Source organism: Notechis scutatus, chromosome 11, assembly GCF_049901735.1.
Source record: "Notechis scutatus isolate UNSWTSFEM ecotype Mainland chromosome 11, rNotScu1.2, whole genome shotgun sequence".
Lineage (NCBI taxonomy): Eukaryota > Metazoa > Chordata > Lepidosauria > Squamata > Elapidae > Notechis > Notechis scutatus.
In genome coordinates, this window is record NC_142019.1 from 5268719 (window position 1) to 5287449 (window position 18731).

The 18731-nt window shown below is 41.1% G+C and overlaps 1 protein-coding gene across 2 annotated transcripts in view; it reads right to left on the bottom strand.

The window, feature by feature from the left end:
• Positions 1 to 472: 472 nt before the first annotated feature.
• Positions 473 to 18731, bottom strand: part of PDE8A (phosphodiesterase 8A) — a 119259-nt gene continuing 101000 nt past the window's right edge. For both annotated transcript variants that reach the window (XM_087972614.1, XM_087972615.1), the window contains 7 exons: positions 17340 to 17475; positions 16989 to 17187; positions 12287 to 12504; positions 11683 to 11815; positions 3248 to 3415; positions 1987 to 2116; positions 473 to 1333 (listed from right to left, as the gene is read on the bottom strand). In XM_087972614.1, the coding sequence (XP_087828740.1) occupies positions 1227 to 1333; positions 1987 to 2116; positions 3248 to 3415; positions 11683 to 11815; positions 12287 to 12504; positions 16989 to 17187; positions 17340 to 17475 (1091 nt within the window). In that variant the 3' untranslated portion in view covers positions 473 to 1226. The remainder of the gene's footprint in view (positions 1334 to 1986; positions 2117 to 3247; positions 3416 to 11682; positions 11816 to 12286; positions 12505 to 16988; positions 17188 to 17339; positions 17476 to 18731) is intronic.

Here is an 18731-nt window from a genome sequence, read left to right on the forward strand (position 1 = left end):
CAGCCCGTGAAGCATCCAGCCCGCGGGCCGCGAGTTTGACAGCCCTGATATACAACATGTTGTACATTCTACAAGAGGGGCCGGGAATTCTCCAAGAATTTTTTTCTTTTCTTTAAAGAAGGGGCTGAGAAATTCATTTCACCGGAAGATCACATGAAGATGCAGAGTACTGGCAAAAGATTTACTGGCCACTGGTTGGACTTAGTAGCCAGAGCCTAATATCCACAGCAGAGACATAATCACAAGAGCAAAGTTGTGTAATCCCCCCTATTCAGTGCCTATTCAAAGGGTTGCTGAACAAATGGCCGTTCAGTCGAGGGCTATCTGTAATATATAAAACCGAGATAGCCACCCATCCTCTCTGTATAACAAAAGGTTAGATTCACTGCGCGCCCTCGTTGCAATCGGAGAAGGAAAAAAATGCATAATGAGTTAGGAATTACGAAAAACCGTAATGCCCCTAGAAGTTGGCTTTGGCGTTTTATAGTCTTTATAAACTTTTGTAGAAAATATTTGACATCTAACAAAATAAATAAAACATATTTTAATCAGAGGTGCCTAACAATCAGCTTCGGAAAAATCTGCAGGGCCAAGGGGAACGGAGGGGGATCCGTTGGTTTGCTTCCATTGGCGGCTAAATTCTTAAGAGAACTTGCTTTCATCGCGCTTTCAGCAATGTGAAAAAATACAGCGAAGTCCATTTGAGAAGATAAAAAAGGAAGCTCCTCCACAGAGAGTCCGTATTGTCTGATTGTTCCATGTAGCAGTTACAGTTTCTTTTATTCTTTTAGTGCTAAAGATTCCTCGTCATGGTAATGAATCCTCATGGGCGAGGGACGTTTCTTTTCTCCATCATTTCCTGCTCTGAAGAACCATACACTGAGGTCTTCTGAGGAACGGATCTCTCTCTCCAAAGATGACTTCCAAGCATGCTAGTAATGCAAGCGATAAGGCTCACCCTGAAATTCTCTCTGATACAGGCATCTATCCAGTGTAACTCAGCTTGAAAAATACAGCCACCTCCTCAATTGCTCGATGACCGAGGGAGAAGAGAGTTCTTCTGACCTTGAGGCTCTTCAGATTGTCCAAGCGCCCCGTGGTCGGGAACACAAAGGTCTTGCTGTCCTACTGAAGAGACCAAACAAATCTGAAAATCCATAACCAAAGGCAAGTTTGAAGGAACCGGCCTCCTGATGGAAGATAGGCATGTTCAGTGGGTCTGACAGCTATTCCGGGGGTGCCCGAAGAGTCCTCAACTTCTTGTCATCCATCCCCTTCCAATACTTGAAGTTGTTGTCTAGGTGTTGCATCAGATTTGGTAGATCTGCAAAAGCTGGAAAAGACAACAGGAAAGTCATTGACACCTCTGGGACATGGATCCCAAGACTGAAAATGTTGGGGGCTTCTTTTCTTGGATAAGAAAATTGTCTAAGATGTAGGGATGCAAGCTGTCCCTCCTTTTTGGTACCCGCCCCCCGCAAAGCTCTACTTGATCTAAAGGGCTGAAAACTGACAATGCCGTTTTCCATGATTTTTGAGCTAGAAAGTAGATGAAACTTCCCATCTAATAGAAGCTGTAAAATAGTCACATTTTCTTAAAACAATAAAGAACATTCCATATTCTCACCTCAAAGATGGGTGGGGGAACCAACAACCAAGTTAAGATCATTTAGACAACAGTTTTTATGTTTCCCACCTTAAAACAGCAGAAAGCAACACTGCCATCCTTCAGTAGCGTATCACCAAGAGAGATAGTTAGAAGGAATTCAGAAGAGGTCACATTAAAAACAAAAACATCCTGGACCATAGGTTGCCCACTCATGTCCTTGAGCAACCCAATCAGGACCATAGATTGCCCCCTCTACTGCAATCCTTCCCCCACCCAATCAGTATTGAAGAATATGCAAAAAGTTGACAATCCATACTGGTAGGTCATGAACAGAGTTTTCTCTCTTTCTTCTGCATCAGAGAGAAGAAATGACTTACCATCCCAAGCATCAAACATATCCATGATGAAGTAATCAATGAACGAGATTTGAGATTTAGGGATACTGCAGGTATTCCTGTCGAAAACTGGCATGACAACAGGTAAACCTTGCCTCTTCTCGTCATCGGTCTGCAAAAAACAACCACCACCACCAATACACACAATTATTTGGTTTATTACTACTAACAATATCTCCTCTAGTTCTGTTAGCGTTGTGTAGCTGTAACTCTGGGGGAATGATGGGGAAGGCGCAACTATCCACATATATACTTGAGAAACAAAACAACGTGGCAAGAAACTGAGGTATCCCAAAGGTGCTTTTTCTAGAGGCAACTGGACTGTCTGGTTTTCCTTTGGAGATCCCTCACTTCTCATCCAAGAAGCTTCTTCAGCTCTGACTGGATGGTGGGGAATGGAAGGGTTTACCCTCCTTGTAGACAGCTGGTCATTTGCATTCTTTTAAGAGAGTCATTGAGGCCACTTGGAGCTTTGATGATACAAGATAACCTAAATGACCTGAGAATCTCCATAGACATAACCAAGGTATCTGTCGGGCTCTGTTAGTGCTGATGGATAAACTGAGCCCATAAGCCTGTGTGTAAGAGCTGCTGAAGCCTGACATTATATACTTCCGGGATTGTTTAGCTGCGTCAGACGCATCATCAGCGGAGCAGGATGGTTGACGGTGACAAGAGGGGGGATTTGGGAAACCCCCCCCCCCTGTCCTTTTGTGGCTTTTGGAATCGACTGTAGTGCTGCAACAGATGATGGGGGGAGGAAAATCTGGTTATATAGTTTACTCGTGAGTAGGTAGGGTTCATAGGCGAAAGATTGCAAAGATTGGACATATTAGGTATAACCGGATGGTGACCCAGAGGGTAATTAAGGGGCTAATTAGGGGCGAGTACAGGAGATAGGAGCATTTAGGTGGGTGTGTTTATACCTTTAAATAGCATTGAAAGGCAGAAGCTTCCAGTGCTAACCTAGACCGGATTGTATGCCGTTCTTGCCGGATGGGAAGTTTGTTGTTTGACATTAAACACCTTGAAACCTGCTTTCTGCTGTTTTATGGTGGTTTGTGTGCAAATCTGCGAGCTTTCCGAAGACCGGCTGAGAGTATCATTTTTTCACTGAGGGGGAGGGACTCAAGGGCCACCAAAGAGATTTCACCACCTTCACTTCCATCTCCTTTTTTGTTGCCTAGGAAAAATGAAAACCAACATCCAGCAGGAATTTCTTCAGCTTGCTGTCTTAACTCACCTGTGCAAAATACTCCTCCGAGATCCGACCTGCCCACTCAATGCACTGTTCCAACGAACGGCAAGGGTTGGAAACGTCAGCACACTTAATTAGCATCCGTTTGATCAGGATTCGATTCTCAGCAGACGTGAGGACGTTTTTGATAGGATCCCCCTCGCCATTGGTACTCTTGGGGAAACAAAATTTACAAATATTATTGTACTGTTATTACTATTATTACTATTATTATTATTATTCTACTCTGGAACTTCAGAGAGCAAATCTTGATGTTTTTCTAGATGATACCTCTTCTAATACTTCAAAAGTCTTCTTTTTCAGGGTTAATCTGTCAGGATTCCAGCAATCGCCCTAAGTAAAACATGATTCTCGAGCCAAGCTTCAATAAACTTCAAAGGATTTATTAGAGGCGACATACTGGCACTGCCCTGTATGAAGCCAACTCTGATTTTTACAGAATTTACAGTCTGTTCTGACCCAACCAGGTTCCCAAAGAACAAACACAGACAAAGGCAGCAGCCCCCACCTTTTAAGGTTTAATAATGAATTCTGTTCTGAAGGCTGCTTCCCACTAATTAGCTCCAACAAGAAAGAGCCTTGCCAAGTTGTTTGTCAAGGCTGCCAAAAACCCAGAGATAAGAACTAATTTACAAGATTCTCCAAATGAACTAAGATGTCCACCAGTTGAGCTTAAGAGCTTCTTTGCTGTCTGCAAAGAATGCTTTTCCAAACCTGGCTTTTATCCTCTTGAGGGAGGGGCCATTACCTTGCAGCCTTACTCCCGAGTCGCCTGTGCTGCTGTAATTGTTCTTTCCTCCAAGCAATCCTTTGTGCATGTGCAGTTGGCACAGGTTCCTCAGGAACCTCCTCATCACTGCTGCCACCCCCCACAATCTCTGAAGGCAGCAGTCCACTCCCTGATGGTCCTGGCCCTTCATCAGAGTCCTCGCTCTCCTCAGCCATCTGCACCTGCTGCTGGCTAACCACAACACAGTCACCTGTGACCTTGTTTCCCCCCTCCCCCCTGGGTGTTTCTCCAATTGAGCACGTTCACAGGCTGGGTGTCATCATTCACGTTCTCCAATTAAATATATTCATGGGCAAAAGCTCTGGTATTTTAGTCACAATCTTTTAAAGATAAGAGTTGGAATGTACTTCCGCTTTCAAACTGCTGCACTGCTCTTCCAGATTTCCTTCCTCCCCCCACCCCTTTTTATGGCAACTACTAAAGCAGGATAGGAATGTTTTATGAGTTGACATAATCAACCTATCCTGTACCCCCAACATTTTGTAGGGATTAATTTTCAGTCCCATAATTATCCTTGCAAGCTTCTTCTTGAACCTGGTTCAATTTATTCTCATCTTTCTTTCTTTTTTAAATAAAGTTTTATTTGGGTTTTCACACATACAAAATACAAGTAAAACATCTTTTTTGAAAATACCATGGTCCCGGGTTGAACTTCTTTATACAGACTCAAAACTCAATTTCATGCTCCTTTTTGTATTCTATTCCATATATTATACTATTTTACATTTTCTATATAGTTTTTCCCCTCTTTTAATTTTCTCAATTTTATTTTGATTATCTCATCTCAATTCAAATCATTATATTTATACTTTTGTCTGTTCTGTTTCAATTTCATATTATCTTTTCTCATTAAACAAGTTTTCTCCTATAGTTACTAATTGGAGTATGACACCTTTATATCTTTTAATTACATCCATTCAACTCTTATTTAAACTTCAATATATACCTTAAGTTTATGACCTTCAATATAATACATAATACATAACTTCCAATCGAATTCTGCTTGGCACATTCTTATAATACACACTATATTCTTTTTTTTAAAAAAAGAAAGATTGTAAATATATATAATTATAAACCCTCATTCCATTCCAGTTCAGTTCTATCATTAATAATCATTAAAACCATAACATCTTTAACACTTTTCAATTAAATATCATACTTCCTTAAAAACACATATAATCTCCATAATTAATTTTTCCCTTATTTCTCTTCACATATGTTTTATAAATCATTAAATATACCTTTTGTTACATTTATTTATTGACAAGCATTCCACTGAATTACAATAGCTATTTTGTCAGACATTTTAATCATACATTTTAATCATACATTGTTTCATATTTTCTAAAATTATTTCTGTTTCTACTATAACCATACTATCTTATGTACCTTTGCAGAATCCCTTTTTCCATTAAGTTTTCACCCATTATCTCTAAATAGACCCTGTTTCTCTATATTTTGCTTCTGTCCTTTATAACTTCTTTTCCTTTCTTTCTTCCCTCTCATCTTCTCCCTCCCCTTTTTACCCCCTTGTCTCTCTAGTTCTAATTCTCTCTTCTGCATTTCCCTCTTCTGTTGCTTTCTGATTTTATACTTATTTTTCACTCTATTCTTTTTTTGGGTTGTTTTTCCCAATCTTAAACTTTCCATTCTCTTTGGTTTTCTCCTTTTCCTATACTGACAGTAAGAGACTAAGCAAGAAATTGGAAAAAAATCCACTTTGACATCAATAGGCATTTAATGCTGAAAATAAAAAGTCAAAGGGATAATAAAGATTCCGGATAATTAAAAGCTTTTGAAAACAGGAAAGCAGAGAAAAAGAATAAAAGGGCAGGTTCTGGAAGGGAGGAGACTGCCTGGAATTAAAAAAGAACTTATAGCAAAATCTCAACAAGACTTCCAAAAGATACATTCTAACTGAAATATCGCAACAAAAACCCCAGGAAGAGAAAGTCGAAAAAGAAATAAGAAGATATAACTCAGGACTATCTGGATTACTTGATGATTTCTGGATTCTTGGTTATTGTTTTGAATGACTAAAATCAATCGGGTGGTTGTTTAAAACTGTTTAAAATGGCTCCACTTTTAGAAGAACTGAAAATGGAACTTAAAAAGTACAAAGAAGATGCACAAGAAGGGAGAGGTTCTTTTGGCTTCGTATTTCAGTTTTTAGAAATGGAGATTTGGAATTATGAGAAACAACAAGAAATGCCTGCAGAACAAGAAGATTGCAACAATGAAGAAGCCATCTTTAATGAACAAGTAATCTTAGATGGGGGGAAAAAGGAAAGTGGGGGAAGAGAATGGAAAGTTTAAGTTTGGGAAAAACAACTCAAAAAAAAAAAAAAATAGAGTGAAAAATAAGTATTCTCATCGTTCTTAAAGTGTGATGTCCAGAACTATATCGAGTTGGAATTTATTCACAGCAGAATCAAGCAGAATACTTCTGTAAGCTAGAGTTATGGTTTTGTTTTTATCTTTCTTTGTATTTAACTGCGTCAGGTATGCTGGGTAAGATTAATTTTGGATCTGTTTAAACAATTCAGATTGACGCACATTTTTATTTACACCAATTAACCTTTCCATTGCTGTACAGAGTCTCTGGAGAAACGTGTGAATTTTAAATGGGGCTGAGTGGGAAAGGTTGCTACACATTACAAAGGAAGTGGTTCCCATCCTAGGCTCAGCCTCTTCCTGGGGTCCTTCTCCTTCTCCTCCTCCTCCTCCTCCTCCTCCTCCTCCTTCCCAAATGGTGTCTTCAACAGTTTTCCAACATTCATCCAAAAACTGCTGGGATAACTAAAGGAATTGGAGCTTCAAGCTCCTGTTTTGAAATACTTGGGCTTGTTCCAGTTTTTTGCTGAATAAATGGAAACAGTTCATGGGAAGCTCAAAGAAGCCCTTTGTGAAGAGCGTAGAAATGGCCTCCTCCCGCAAAGGCTTCTAAAAGTGCTACCAATGCAGAGGAAGCCTTCAATCCACCATGCAAAAATAAACAGCAGAGTAAAAAAGAAAAAAACAAAAAACAAAAAGGCTTAGAGAAAACTGAATTTTCAGCATGTCTTTTTCTCCCAGAGCATCAGAAAAGGCGAAGATTTCTCTCACGAAGGAGATGACTCTGCAAAGCATCGCAACTTCAATTGGAAAATGGCAAATTAATTCTTTGGGGGAAAGGGCAGATCCCTGGTCTTAAAAAAATCCCAAATTTAGAAACTTCACAAATCCCCAACTTTGAAAAGATTTCCTCTTTAGCTGGGTTTGTGGGAACGAAGTCTCCAGAACATGGACCATAGAAGTAGTAAAAAACAGAACTGTTTCAAATGGGAATAAAATGGGGGAAGGTTCGCTTCCCTCTCTATGCAGAACGAATACCCTTTCAAACGCCCTTTATAAATAAAAAGAAAGAACAAAACAAATGCTTCCTCTGAGATTGAACAGGCTCACAATGAAGAGAGTTTGCAAAGTGTCCTTTGTAGCATTCTTTGCTGTACAGACCTACTGGTGCTTTACACCTTTCAAATCAGGCTTACCACCCTTGAGATACCAAATTTATTATCTTCCCAGCTTTCCACTTAGGTAGCAACACTGATTGACAATCAATTTCACATGCTGTTGTGCAAATGGAATAGACAGCAGGTGGGAAGCAGAGGCAGTTAGCAAGACATCCCCAATAAAGGAGTGGTTCTGCAGGTGGCGATGGAGATGCTGTAGAGAACGTTCTGCTGCCTGCAACATCCTCCAGCATGACCAGTTTGGCAGTGGGTCCGTAATGGTGTGGGGTGGCATTTCTTTAGGGTGCTGCACAGCCCTCCATGTGCTCGCCAGAGGTAGCCTGACTGCCATTAGGTACCGAGATGAGATCCTCAGACCCCTTGTGAGACCATATGCTGGTGCCGTTGGCCCTGGGTTCCTCCTAATGCAAGACAATGCTAGACCTCATGTGCCTGGAATGTGTCAGCAGTTCCCGCAAGATGAAGGCATTGATGCTATGGACTGGCCCGCCCGTTCCCCAGACCTGAATCCAATTGAGCACATCTCGGACATTTTGTCTCGCTCCATCCACCAACGCCACGTTGCACCACAGACTGTCCAGGAATTGGGGGATGCTTTAGTCCAGGTGTGGGAGATCCCTCAGGAGACCATTCGCCACCTCATCAGGAGCATGCCCAGGCGTTGTAGGGAGGTCATACAGGCACGTGGAGGCCAAACACACTACTGAGCCTCATTTTGACTTGTTTTAAGGACATTACATCAAAGTTGGAGCAGCCTGTAGTGCTTTTTTCCACTTTAATTTTGAGTGTAACTCCAAATCCAGACCTCCATGGATTGCTAAATTTGATTTCCATTGATAATTTTTGTGTGATTTTGTTGTCAGCACATTCAACTATGTAATGAACAAAGTATTTAATAAGAATATTTCATTCATTCAGATCTAGGATGTCTTATTTTTGTGTTCCCTTTATTTTTTTGAGCACTGTATATATGTATATGTATATGTATATGTATATGTGTGTATATATATATGTAAATATGTGTGTGTGTGTGTGTGTTTATTTATATATATATATATATATATATATATATATATATATATATATATATATATATATATATATATATATATATATATATATATATATATATATATATTATGTCTTACCTATATTCACAAGTGAGAATACAGAGTTCCACAGTTCAAAATATTCAAACAAAACAAAACCAGACTAAAAAGGGTTAACAGTACTATATTCCAGTCCTTGGCAGACTTCCCGGAATCTGTCTGGTAATTCAGAATGTCCATAAATTACAAAGGCCGCTCCACATGTATCCTTTCGACTCATCAAACACTTTGCTTCCAAGCAAAGTTTGAGAATCAGCACACCTCCTTAAATCACCTGGATGGGCGTGTCAGTCTCTCTAATCAATGTCTGGCTTGACGCCTCCCTTCAGATTGACGTTTCAGTCTTCTCCTAGTTCTAGCGTCAAGCCAAGATCTGTCAGTTTCCCCACTCGAAGCCTCTGACTCATTTGGTGGATCAGTTGCTGGCATGAGCAAAGTCGAAGGTTCTGGGGAGGATTGTCTCTGCGACAATCTCTCATCCTCCTGGCTCACATCTGTGTCCTCTAATAATTCAGACTCCACATTCACAGCAGGCTCCAGCCTTCCATCTTCAGAGTCATCAGAGTCAAAACTCCCAGCAGGACCGATCCTTCCAGTCACAACACTATCCCTCACCGCAGGGCCCTTCCCCCGAGTCTGACGATCAGGATGTGGTTTTGAAGGGAATTGTGCATGATATATTCAAATAAGGTCTGGGGCATGCACCTTGGACACATCCTGCCAAGAGCGAATCTCCGTTTCATTTTCCAGTCTCCCCACGAAGTACTGGAATCGTCCCTTCAGCCATCGTGAATCATAAATTCCGACCACTGTAGTATCCGTAACAGGTTCAGTGCTGAGCCTAGATGGAGAACCTGTATCTTCTGGAGAATGGAGAGTACACGATGGAGTGTCAGGTACTAACAGGGAGCGATGAAAAACAGGGTGAATGCGCATGGAGCGTGGTAGAGTGAGTCGATAAGCCACAGGATTAATAACTGCCTCAATAGGGAAGGGACCAATAAAGCGATGATCCAACTTCCTAATCGGACGATCGACCCGAAGATGTTTCATTGACAACCACACCTTGTCCCCCACAGCCAACGGAGGCGTCGCTCGACGCGAACGATCTGCGAAACACTTATAATCTGCTTTTGCTCGTCCCAATTGTCTGGAAATTAATTGATGCACAGCATATAATTCCGACAAAAAATCTCGTGCCCCTGGAACTGGAGAATCTGTGATCGATATATGGTATTCAGCTTTGTTCGGGTATTTTCCCACGTCATTGTAGTTGTGCTTTTAACAATGACGTGGGAAAATACCCGAACAAAGCTGAATACCATACATGTAAATACCATGAAACTATATATATATATATATATATATATATATATATATATATATATATATATATATATATATATATTGTGTGTGTGTGTGTGTGTGTGTGTGTGTGTGTTTGTGTGTGTTTGTGTGTGTGTGTTTTCTGAGGTTCTCGCGGGTATGTGGATCTTTGGTTATTCGGGTTTTCTCCCGCGTTCTCCTCACATGGGAGAAAACCCGAATAACCAAAGATCCCTATATATATATTCAGCTTTGTTCAGGTATTTCCCATGTCATTACAGTTGTGCTTTTAAAGTTGTAGCAACGTTTCGGCAGAATCTCATCTGCCATCATCAGGCTTCTGTATTGTGTTCGTATATATATTTCAGGCAGTGAAAGAGACAAATCTGTTCATGATGAACACATGTGTTATTTAGAAACCTCTTCTGAAGTCCTCTGTCTGCCAATTTTACAGTTGTGTTATTATTGTGTGCTTATTTTTTATTGTTTTATTAGGCATTCAATTTCTGTGACTCTTTGGTTTTAGTGTTCTAAGCTATCTTGAAAAAGTACATACACGCCTGCCTAACATAATGAAAATAAGCAAAGTGTGACTTAATAGGATGTGGAATATGTTCCTCAGAGAACTAGGAAAAATCCTGGCTTGTTTCAAGAGTACCTACTATATTCACTTATTTACCAGATGTAAAAACTGGATGAGAGATTTCAATTGCCCCAAGGAAAGCCAGTAAATGTTCTGATTGAAGAAGTAACTGTGAGAGGGATCTTGGAGTCTTAGTGGACAACCAGCTAAATAGGAGCCACCAGTGTGCAGCAGCAGCCAAAAAAGCTAATGCAATCCTAAATTGGATTAACAGAGGGATACAATCAAGATCAAGTGAGGTACTAATAACACTCTATAAAGCCTTAGTAGGACCACACCGAGAGTACTGCATCCAGCTTTGTTCACCACATTATAAAAAAGATGTTGAAACTCGAGAAAAAGTGCAGAGAAGAGCAAACAGGAGGATGAGGGGACCGGAGGCTAAAACATACGAAGAAAGGTTGCAGGAACTGGGCTTGGCTAGTCTAGGGAAGAGAAGGACCAGGGAGACATAATAGTGTCTTCCAATATTTGAGGGGCTGCCCCAGGGAGGAAGGGGTAAATTTATTTTCCAAAGTACCCGAAGGCCAGACAAGGAATAATGGATGGAAACTGAACAAGGAGATTTAACCTGGAAACAAGGAGAAACTTTCTGACAGTGCGAACAATCAACCAATGGAACAGAAGTTGCCCTCGGAAGTTGTGGGAGCACCATCACTTGAGACCTTCAAGAAGAGATTGGACTGCCATTTGTCAGAAATGGTGTAGGGTCTCCCGCTTGGGTGGGGGGGTTGGACTAGATGATCTATAAGGTCCCGTCCAACTCTGGTTATCTGTTATCTGTTAGAGTTACAGATAGAATGTGTATGTGTTCAAGAACTTGAACTTGGATTTTTTTCTACTGAAAATGGGAGATGATCTCCCTTTTGCAAAAGGAACAAACTTTTACGCAAGTTTATTCCTAAACATTTCCCTCGGTTCTTCATCTGTCTTTCAAATAAGTAGAAGAATTCATTCTTCTAAATATTTAGAATTAATGTCTAAATATATAAGTGTCTCTTTTGCTTTCCCTTTTGCTTCTTGGTAGGAATTCTTACCCCATTCTCTTCCAAGGCAGCCAACGGCTTGTTGATACTGTTGACAAATTTGTTGACATGCTCAAAATGTTTGGTCATTTCCGTGGCCAAGACCATGTCAATAATGGCTTGTCGCAGAGTTCGGTATTCATTCCTAGATAAAAGAAGACAAAAGGCGGGAAAAATAGGTGCAAAATTGTGTTACTTTAGTAGGGCTATCTATTAAATCATGTGAATATATAATTTAAGGCATAATTAAATTATACTGTATATTTATTGTATAAAATGATCCACACTCATTATATCTTTCCCCTCGAAATACTCATCTCCCTCCATTGCTACTCCTCCATATAATCATCATGCAATCAAAACAAACTTTTTTCAATTGCCCCAAGGACAGCCAATAAATGTTCTGATTGAAGAACTTGGATTTTTTTCTACTGAAAAAGGGAGATGATCTCCCTTTTGCAAAAGGAACAAAACTTTACACAGTTTATCCCAAAACATTTCCCTACGCTCTTCATCTGTCTTTGAAATAAGTAGAAGAATTCATTCTTCTAAATATTTAGAATTAATGTCGGCAGTGCAAACCCTTTTAAAGAATCCTGGTATTTTAGAAACCTACCTCTCCATGTTTTTAAAAATGTTGCATTTATCATCCCGGGTGGTGATCTGGAAGGCTAGCGCTGCATGATGGCTCTCCAACACTGCTGTGTCATTATATAAAATGGCCAGTTCGCTTCCAGCGTTGCACAAGAAAGAATTGGTTCGTCCCGGATGGTCCACATCGTGGACGGTGGCAGCTATCAACGCGGCAACTTCGTCAATGGGATCCAAGGTTTGCTGAGAAGAAGAATACTGTTGTGGTTAGCTGGCAGCAGATGCGGACGGCTGAGGAGAGTGAGGACCCAGATGAGGGGCCAGGACCATTAGGGAGTGGACTGCTGCCTTCAGAGATTGTGGGGGCTGGCAGCAGTGATGAGGAGGTTCCTGAGGAGCCTGTGCCAAACACACATGCATGCACGATTGATCGTAGGAGAGAGCAGTTACAACAGCATGGGTGACTCGGGAGTAAGGCTGCAAGGTAATGGCCCCTCCCTCAAGAAGATAAAAGCCAGCTTTGAAACAAACATTCTTTGCAGAAAGCAAAGACATTTTAAAACTCCACCTCATGGACATTCCAGTATCCTGAGTTTGTATTTGAACATTTTTGTATTGCAAATTGTTTCTTGCCTGTTATCTTTTGGCAAGTCTCGCACAGTTTGGCAAGACTTGTGCTTTTCACAGCTAACTATTTTGTAAAAGCATTACAAGGTTTCTGTTCCTTTTGGATTGCATTTGATTTGTCGGAAAAGGGCATGGGTCAGAACAAAGACAGAGAGAGGCTGGGAGATGCTCAGGAAGAGAGATGCTGTAACAGTTATACTGTAGTTCAAGAACATCTCATCAGGAAATTTCTAGGCACCTGGAGTGATCTCATTGCAGTCACGCCAGAAGCAATTAGATGGTTAGCTTCCTTAGATGATGAGCTGCAGGTAGTCCTTGAGTTATGACCACAATGGAGCCCAAAATGTCTGTTGCTAAGTGAGATAATTGTTGAGTGAGTTTTGCTCCCTTTTATGATCTTGCTTCCCACAGTTGTTATTAACATGGTTATTAAGTGAATCTGGCTTTCCCACTTGTCAGAAGGTAACCAAAGATGATCACATGACCCCAGGACACTGCAACCATCATAAATATGAGTCAGTTGCCAAGCAGCTGAATTCTGATCACATGATGCTTCAACAGTTCAGCATCTTCTTTTAATGACCCCATAATCCCTTGTGGGGTGGAGTCTGGGCAACTGAATGGAGCTGAGGGTTTAGTGGCCGGATGCCCTTCCTGTTGCCAATGTGGAGTTATATTCGGCAGATATATTGTGCCCAGAGAGAGAAATATCTGCCTCTACGTAGGGTCAAACTCACAGCCTCCTGATTGTGAGACGAGAGCTCCACCTCTAGGCCACTGCATGGGGATGTTTTAACAGTTGTGAGTGTGAGTAAGTGTGAAAAACGGTCATGGTATTTTTCCAGTGCCGTTGTAACTTTGAATGATCATCAGTCAGCTTTTTCAGTGATATTGTAACTTCGAACAGTCACTAAATGAAAGCTTGCAACTCAAGGACTACCTGTATAATATTGATCCTATTGCAACTCTATGGCATCCTAAATGAGGCAATTTTATCTTGGCTTTACCCTAATTTTATCTCATCTACTGTATGGTCCGAACACTTTACATATATAGAACACCATACATATATAGATGTTTTATAATGTTTTGTACATATAATATGTTTTATTAGTACTATATAGCAATAGCAATAGCACTTATATACCTTTCTGTGGTTTTCGCAGGTATTTGTATGTGGATCTTTGGTTATTTGGGTTTTCTCCCGCGTAAAATTGGAAGTATCTAGGCGACGTTTCGATGAAGTCTCATTCATCATCTTCAGGCTTGTGTCTTCGGCTTTGTGCTTCTCGGAGTAATGTGAGCTTGCAGCTGCTTCTTCCTTTTAACTGCTAGTGGGGGTGTGACTTGATTGGGTGGGGGCTTGGCTCACATTACTCTGAGAAGCACAAAGCCGAAGACACAAGCCTGAAGATGATGAATGAGACTTCATCGAAATGTCGCCTAGATACTTCCAATTTTACGCGGGAGAAAACCCGAATAACCAAAGATCCATATATATATGTGTGTGTGTGTGTGTGTGTGTGTGTGTGTGTGTAGATGCTATACATTAAATAAAATAAAATAGTAAAAGAATAAAATAGAATAATAAATAAAATAAATAATAAAATAAATAATAAAATAAAATAAAATAATAAAATAAATAAAATAAAATAATAAAATAATAAAATAAAATAAAATAAAATAAAATAAAATAAAATAAAATAAAATAAAATAAAATAAAATAATAAAATAAAATAAAATAAAATAAAATAAAATAATAAAATAAAATAAAATAAAATAAAATAAAATAAAATAATAAAATAATAAAATAAAATAAAATAAAATAAAATAAAATAAAATAAAATAAAATAAAATAATAAAATAATAATAAAATAATAAAATAAAATAAATCCTGATATGGACCAGTGGTGGGATTTAATTTTTTTTACTACCAATTCAGTGAATGTGGCTTGGTGGGCGGGGCATGATTTGGTGGGCGTGGCATGGCATGGCAGGGGAAGGATACTGTAAAATCTCAATTCCCTCCCCACCCCACTAACCTGCTTTCCAGCTCCGTTCTCCTGTGCAGGGCAACCAAAGAAGACCCAGCCAATCAGCTGGGACTCAATGGGAGGCGGAGAATAGATGGGGGCGGGGCCAGTCAGAGGCGGCATTTGCAGGTTCTCCGAACTACTCAACATTTCCGCTACCAGTTCTCCAGAACTGGTCAGAACCTGCTGAATATACCATCTCTGATATGGACCATATATAAAGCCTTGAGGTTTGTGGACAAGATGCCTGAATGCCAAAGCATCCAAAAGTGTAAATAATCTTAGAGGTAGTGGTAGGGAACAGCTTAGTAACAGGGAGGAAAAAAATTCTAAAATAGTTCAATGAGAAATCATCAGCAGCCACAAAATGCTATCTGGCAGTTATGGGCGGGATGGAAAATTGGAGGTTGGGAAAAGGAGCAGAGAATGAAGTACCCTGGAAGGAATCACGGTACATTGAACTTTGCTTTTCCACCCATTGCTGTTTCCCATAAAGTTATCCTTGTGGATGGTTCGTTCCTAATGCAAGGAAGAAACTCACAGGAAACTTCCATTAAATATTTTTTTTTGCATTTCTTAGGCCACCCTAGCAGTTTCCTTGGAATGTGAAGTTCACACAAACCTCAAATCTTGCTTGAATATATACCCAGAGCTGATTAATGATCTCCTGGAACAGTGATGTCCCAAGCTTTTCCACCCCAACTTTTTGGGGGGTTCTCCAAGCTTAGGAAGAATTAATATTACAGATCCAAGACGATCTGAAGCTTGCCAACATAGAATTCGCCCTCTGCCTACAGAACCCCAAATATCTGCAGGTAGAAGCAACTGGTTGCAGAGGATGGGAAAGAGCTTTGCAAGGGACTTTGGATTTTCTCATTCAGGTGGGCAACCTTAGGCCAGAGGAGCAGGGGTGGGCAGCTATCAGCTCGCACCGGTTTGGCCGAACCGGAAGCTAATTTTACATCTGGTTCGCTGAATGCCCAGGTAGGGGAGAAACGGGCTCCCCAAAGGCTCAAAAAAAAAAAAAAAAAAGCCTCCAGAGCCTTGGGAGGACCAAAAACAGGCCTCCCAGAAGTTCTGGAAGGTTCCAGAGGGCCTCCGGAGCCTGGGGAGGCCATTTTTGCCCTCCTGGAGGCTTGAGGAAAGCCTCTGGCGCCTGGGCCCGTTTCTGGCCTCCAGAGGGCCTCCGGAGCCCAGTGAGGTCAAAAACTGCCCCCCCTCCCCGTGGCGTAGGAGGCTGACTAGGCCACACTCACCCAGCAACCGAGCAGAGAACCGGTTGCTAAATTTTTTGAAGCCCACCCCTGCAGAGGAGGCAATAATCAGCTAAGGTTGTTTCCAAGTTTCGTTTTCCCTATGCCACCAGAATTACAGAATAACAGTGTTGGGAAGGACCTTGGAAGTCTTCTAATCCAGGGTCCCCAACGCGGTCCGCGGAGGACCGTGCAGGCTTATGGAGACAATCCCTTACCGGGCCGCTGGTTGCTGGCGCCGCCATCTTTTTTTTGGTAAGCAGCCTGGTGAGCTTTCCGGGTTCACGGAAGCGCTATTTTGCATCATAAAAGATGGCGGCGCCAGCACTTCGATGACGTTTTCCTATGCCACCAGAATTACAGAATAACAGTGTTGGGAAGGACCTTGGAAGTCTTCTAATCCAATCTCCTGCTCAAACAAGAATCCCTAGACCATTTCAGACTAAGGGCTATCCAATCTCTTCTTAAAAACCTCCGGTATTAGAGCACCCACAACTACTGGCAAGCCGTTCCACTGGTTAATTGCTCTCACTGTTAGGACCTTGGAGGTCTTCTAGTCGAACCCAAGCAGATAACCCTATACCATTCCAGAAAAATAGCTGTCTAATATTTTCTTAGAAACCCCCAGTGTTGGAGCATGCACAATTTCTGGAGGCAAGTTGTTCCACTGATGAATCGTTCTCACTGTCAGGACATTCCTCCTTAGTTCTAGGTTGGTTCTCTCCTGGATGAGTTTCCATCCATTGCTTCGTGTCCTGCCTGTTTTGGAGAAAGGCTGACCCTCCTCTTCTTGGGGGCAGCCGCTTAGACTTACTTTTACTCTTTCTTTCGAAAGGAAATAGGCCGTGGCATGGAGCACATCTGCCGAGTGGGTTGAATTGTGGTAAGAGTTGGATAAGTGATAATTGGCTTCTATGACTTGCAACCAAGACCTCAGCGTCGACTCAGAGCAACCGAGAAACTCACAGATCCGAAAGCGAGCAAACAGTTTGAGGCCAAGATAAACCAAAGGCCTGGAGGGAAGAAGAAGGGGGGGGGAAAGGTAATTCGTTCTCCCCTGTTCTTACTGCACCAAAAGCCCAAATAAACAGCGAGAGTCCGTAGCCAGGTGATCAATCTCTCCCAGAATGCTGCTCCCACGAGCTTCTTTGCTTCTCCTACAAACCTTTTATGAGTAGCAGCCTCCAACTCAAAAATATTAAAATCCCAGTCTTGTTCATTTTCCATTGCTTGAGCTATCCTGGGTGGGATGTCGTTGAGGGAGATGGGTGAGATCAAACTGCCCGGTACTTGATGGGTTTCTAAAAAAAAAATATGAAGACATAGGGACATAAGTATTACAAGTACACCTGGATCTCTCATGAGAAAACAAAACCAAGAACAAACTGCAAAAGCATGTAAAGGCAACCAGGTACAGGTAATCTTGACTTATGACCCCAATCGAGCTCAAAATTTCCATTACTAAGCGAGACAACTGTTAATAGCAATAGCACTTAGATTTATATACCGTGTTACAGTGCTTTACAGCCCTCTCTAAGCAATTTACAGAGTCAGCCTCTTGCCCCCAACAATCTGGGTTCTCACTTTGGAAGGATGGAAGGCTGAGTTAACCCTGAGCCAGTCGGTCAGGATCGAACTGCTGGCTGTGGGCATAGGTAGCCTGCAATACTGCATTCTAACCACAAGGAAGGAAGGAAGGAAGGAAGGAAGGAAGGAAGGAAGGAAGGAAGGAAGGAAGGAAGGAAGGAAGGAAGGAAGGAAGGAAGGAAGGAAGGAAGGAAGATAGCAATAGCACTTAAACTTATATACCACTTCACAGTGCTTTAAAACCCTCTCTAAGCAGTTTACAGAGTCAGCCTATTTGCCCCCAACAATCTGGGTCCTTAGTTTACCCAGCTCAGAAGGATGGAAGGCTGAGTCCACCTTGAGCCTAATGAGATTCGAACTGCCAAATTGCAGGCAGCCGGCAGTCAGCAGAAGTAGCCTGCAGTACTGTGCCACCGAGGCTTGCTTAACTCACGGTTAAGTGAGTTTTGTCCAACTTTACGACTTTTCTTGCCACAGTTGTTAAGTGAATCACTACAGTTCTTAAATTAAAAAGTTGTTCATTGAATCTGGCTTCCCCATTGACGTTGCTGGTCAGAAAGTCAGAAAAAAAATGACATGGGAAACTGAAACCATCATAAATATGAACCGGTTGAATTTTGATCACGTGACCATGGGAATGCCACAACGGTCATACGTGTGAAAACCAATCATGTGATTTTTTTCCCCCAGTGCCATTGTAATTTTGAATGGTCATTAAATGAATAGTTGCAAGTCAAGGACTTATTTAGTTTAGTTTAGTTTACTTTATTATCATTGCACATACAACAAAATTAAATACCATCTTCAGTGTACATTATGACTATGAAAATAAACACAAACACACATCTTTCGCATTCTATACATTGAATTGAAACCCCCTGATATTGCATTAATATTGCACTACACAGTAGAATTCAATAGAGTTACTGCCCTGGGATAGAAGCTGTTTTTCAGCCTATTTGTCCTTGTT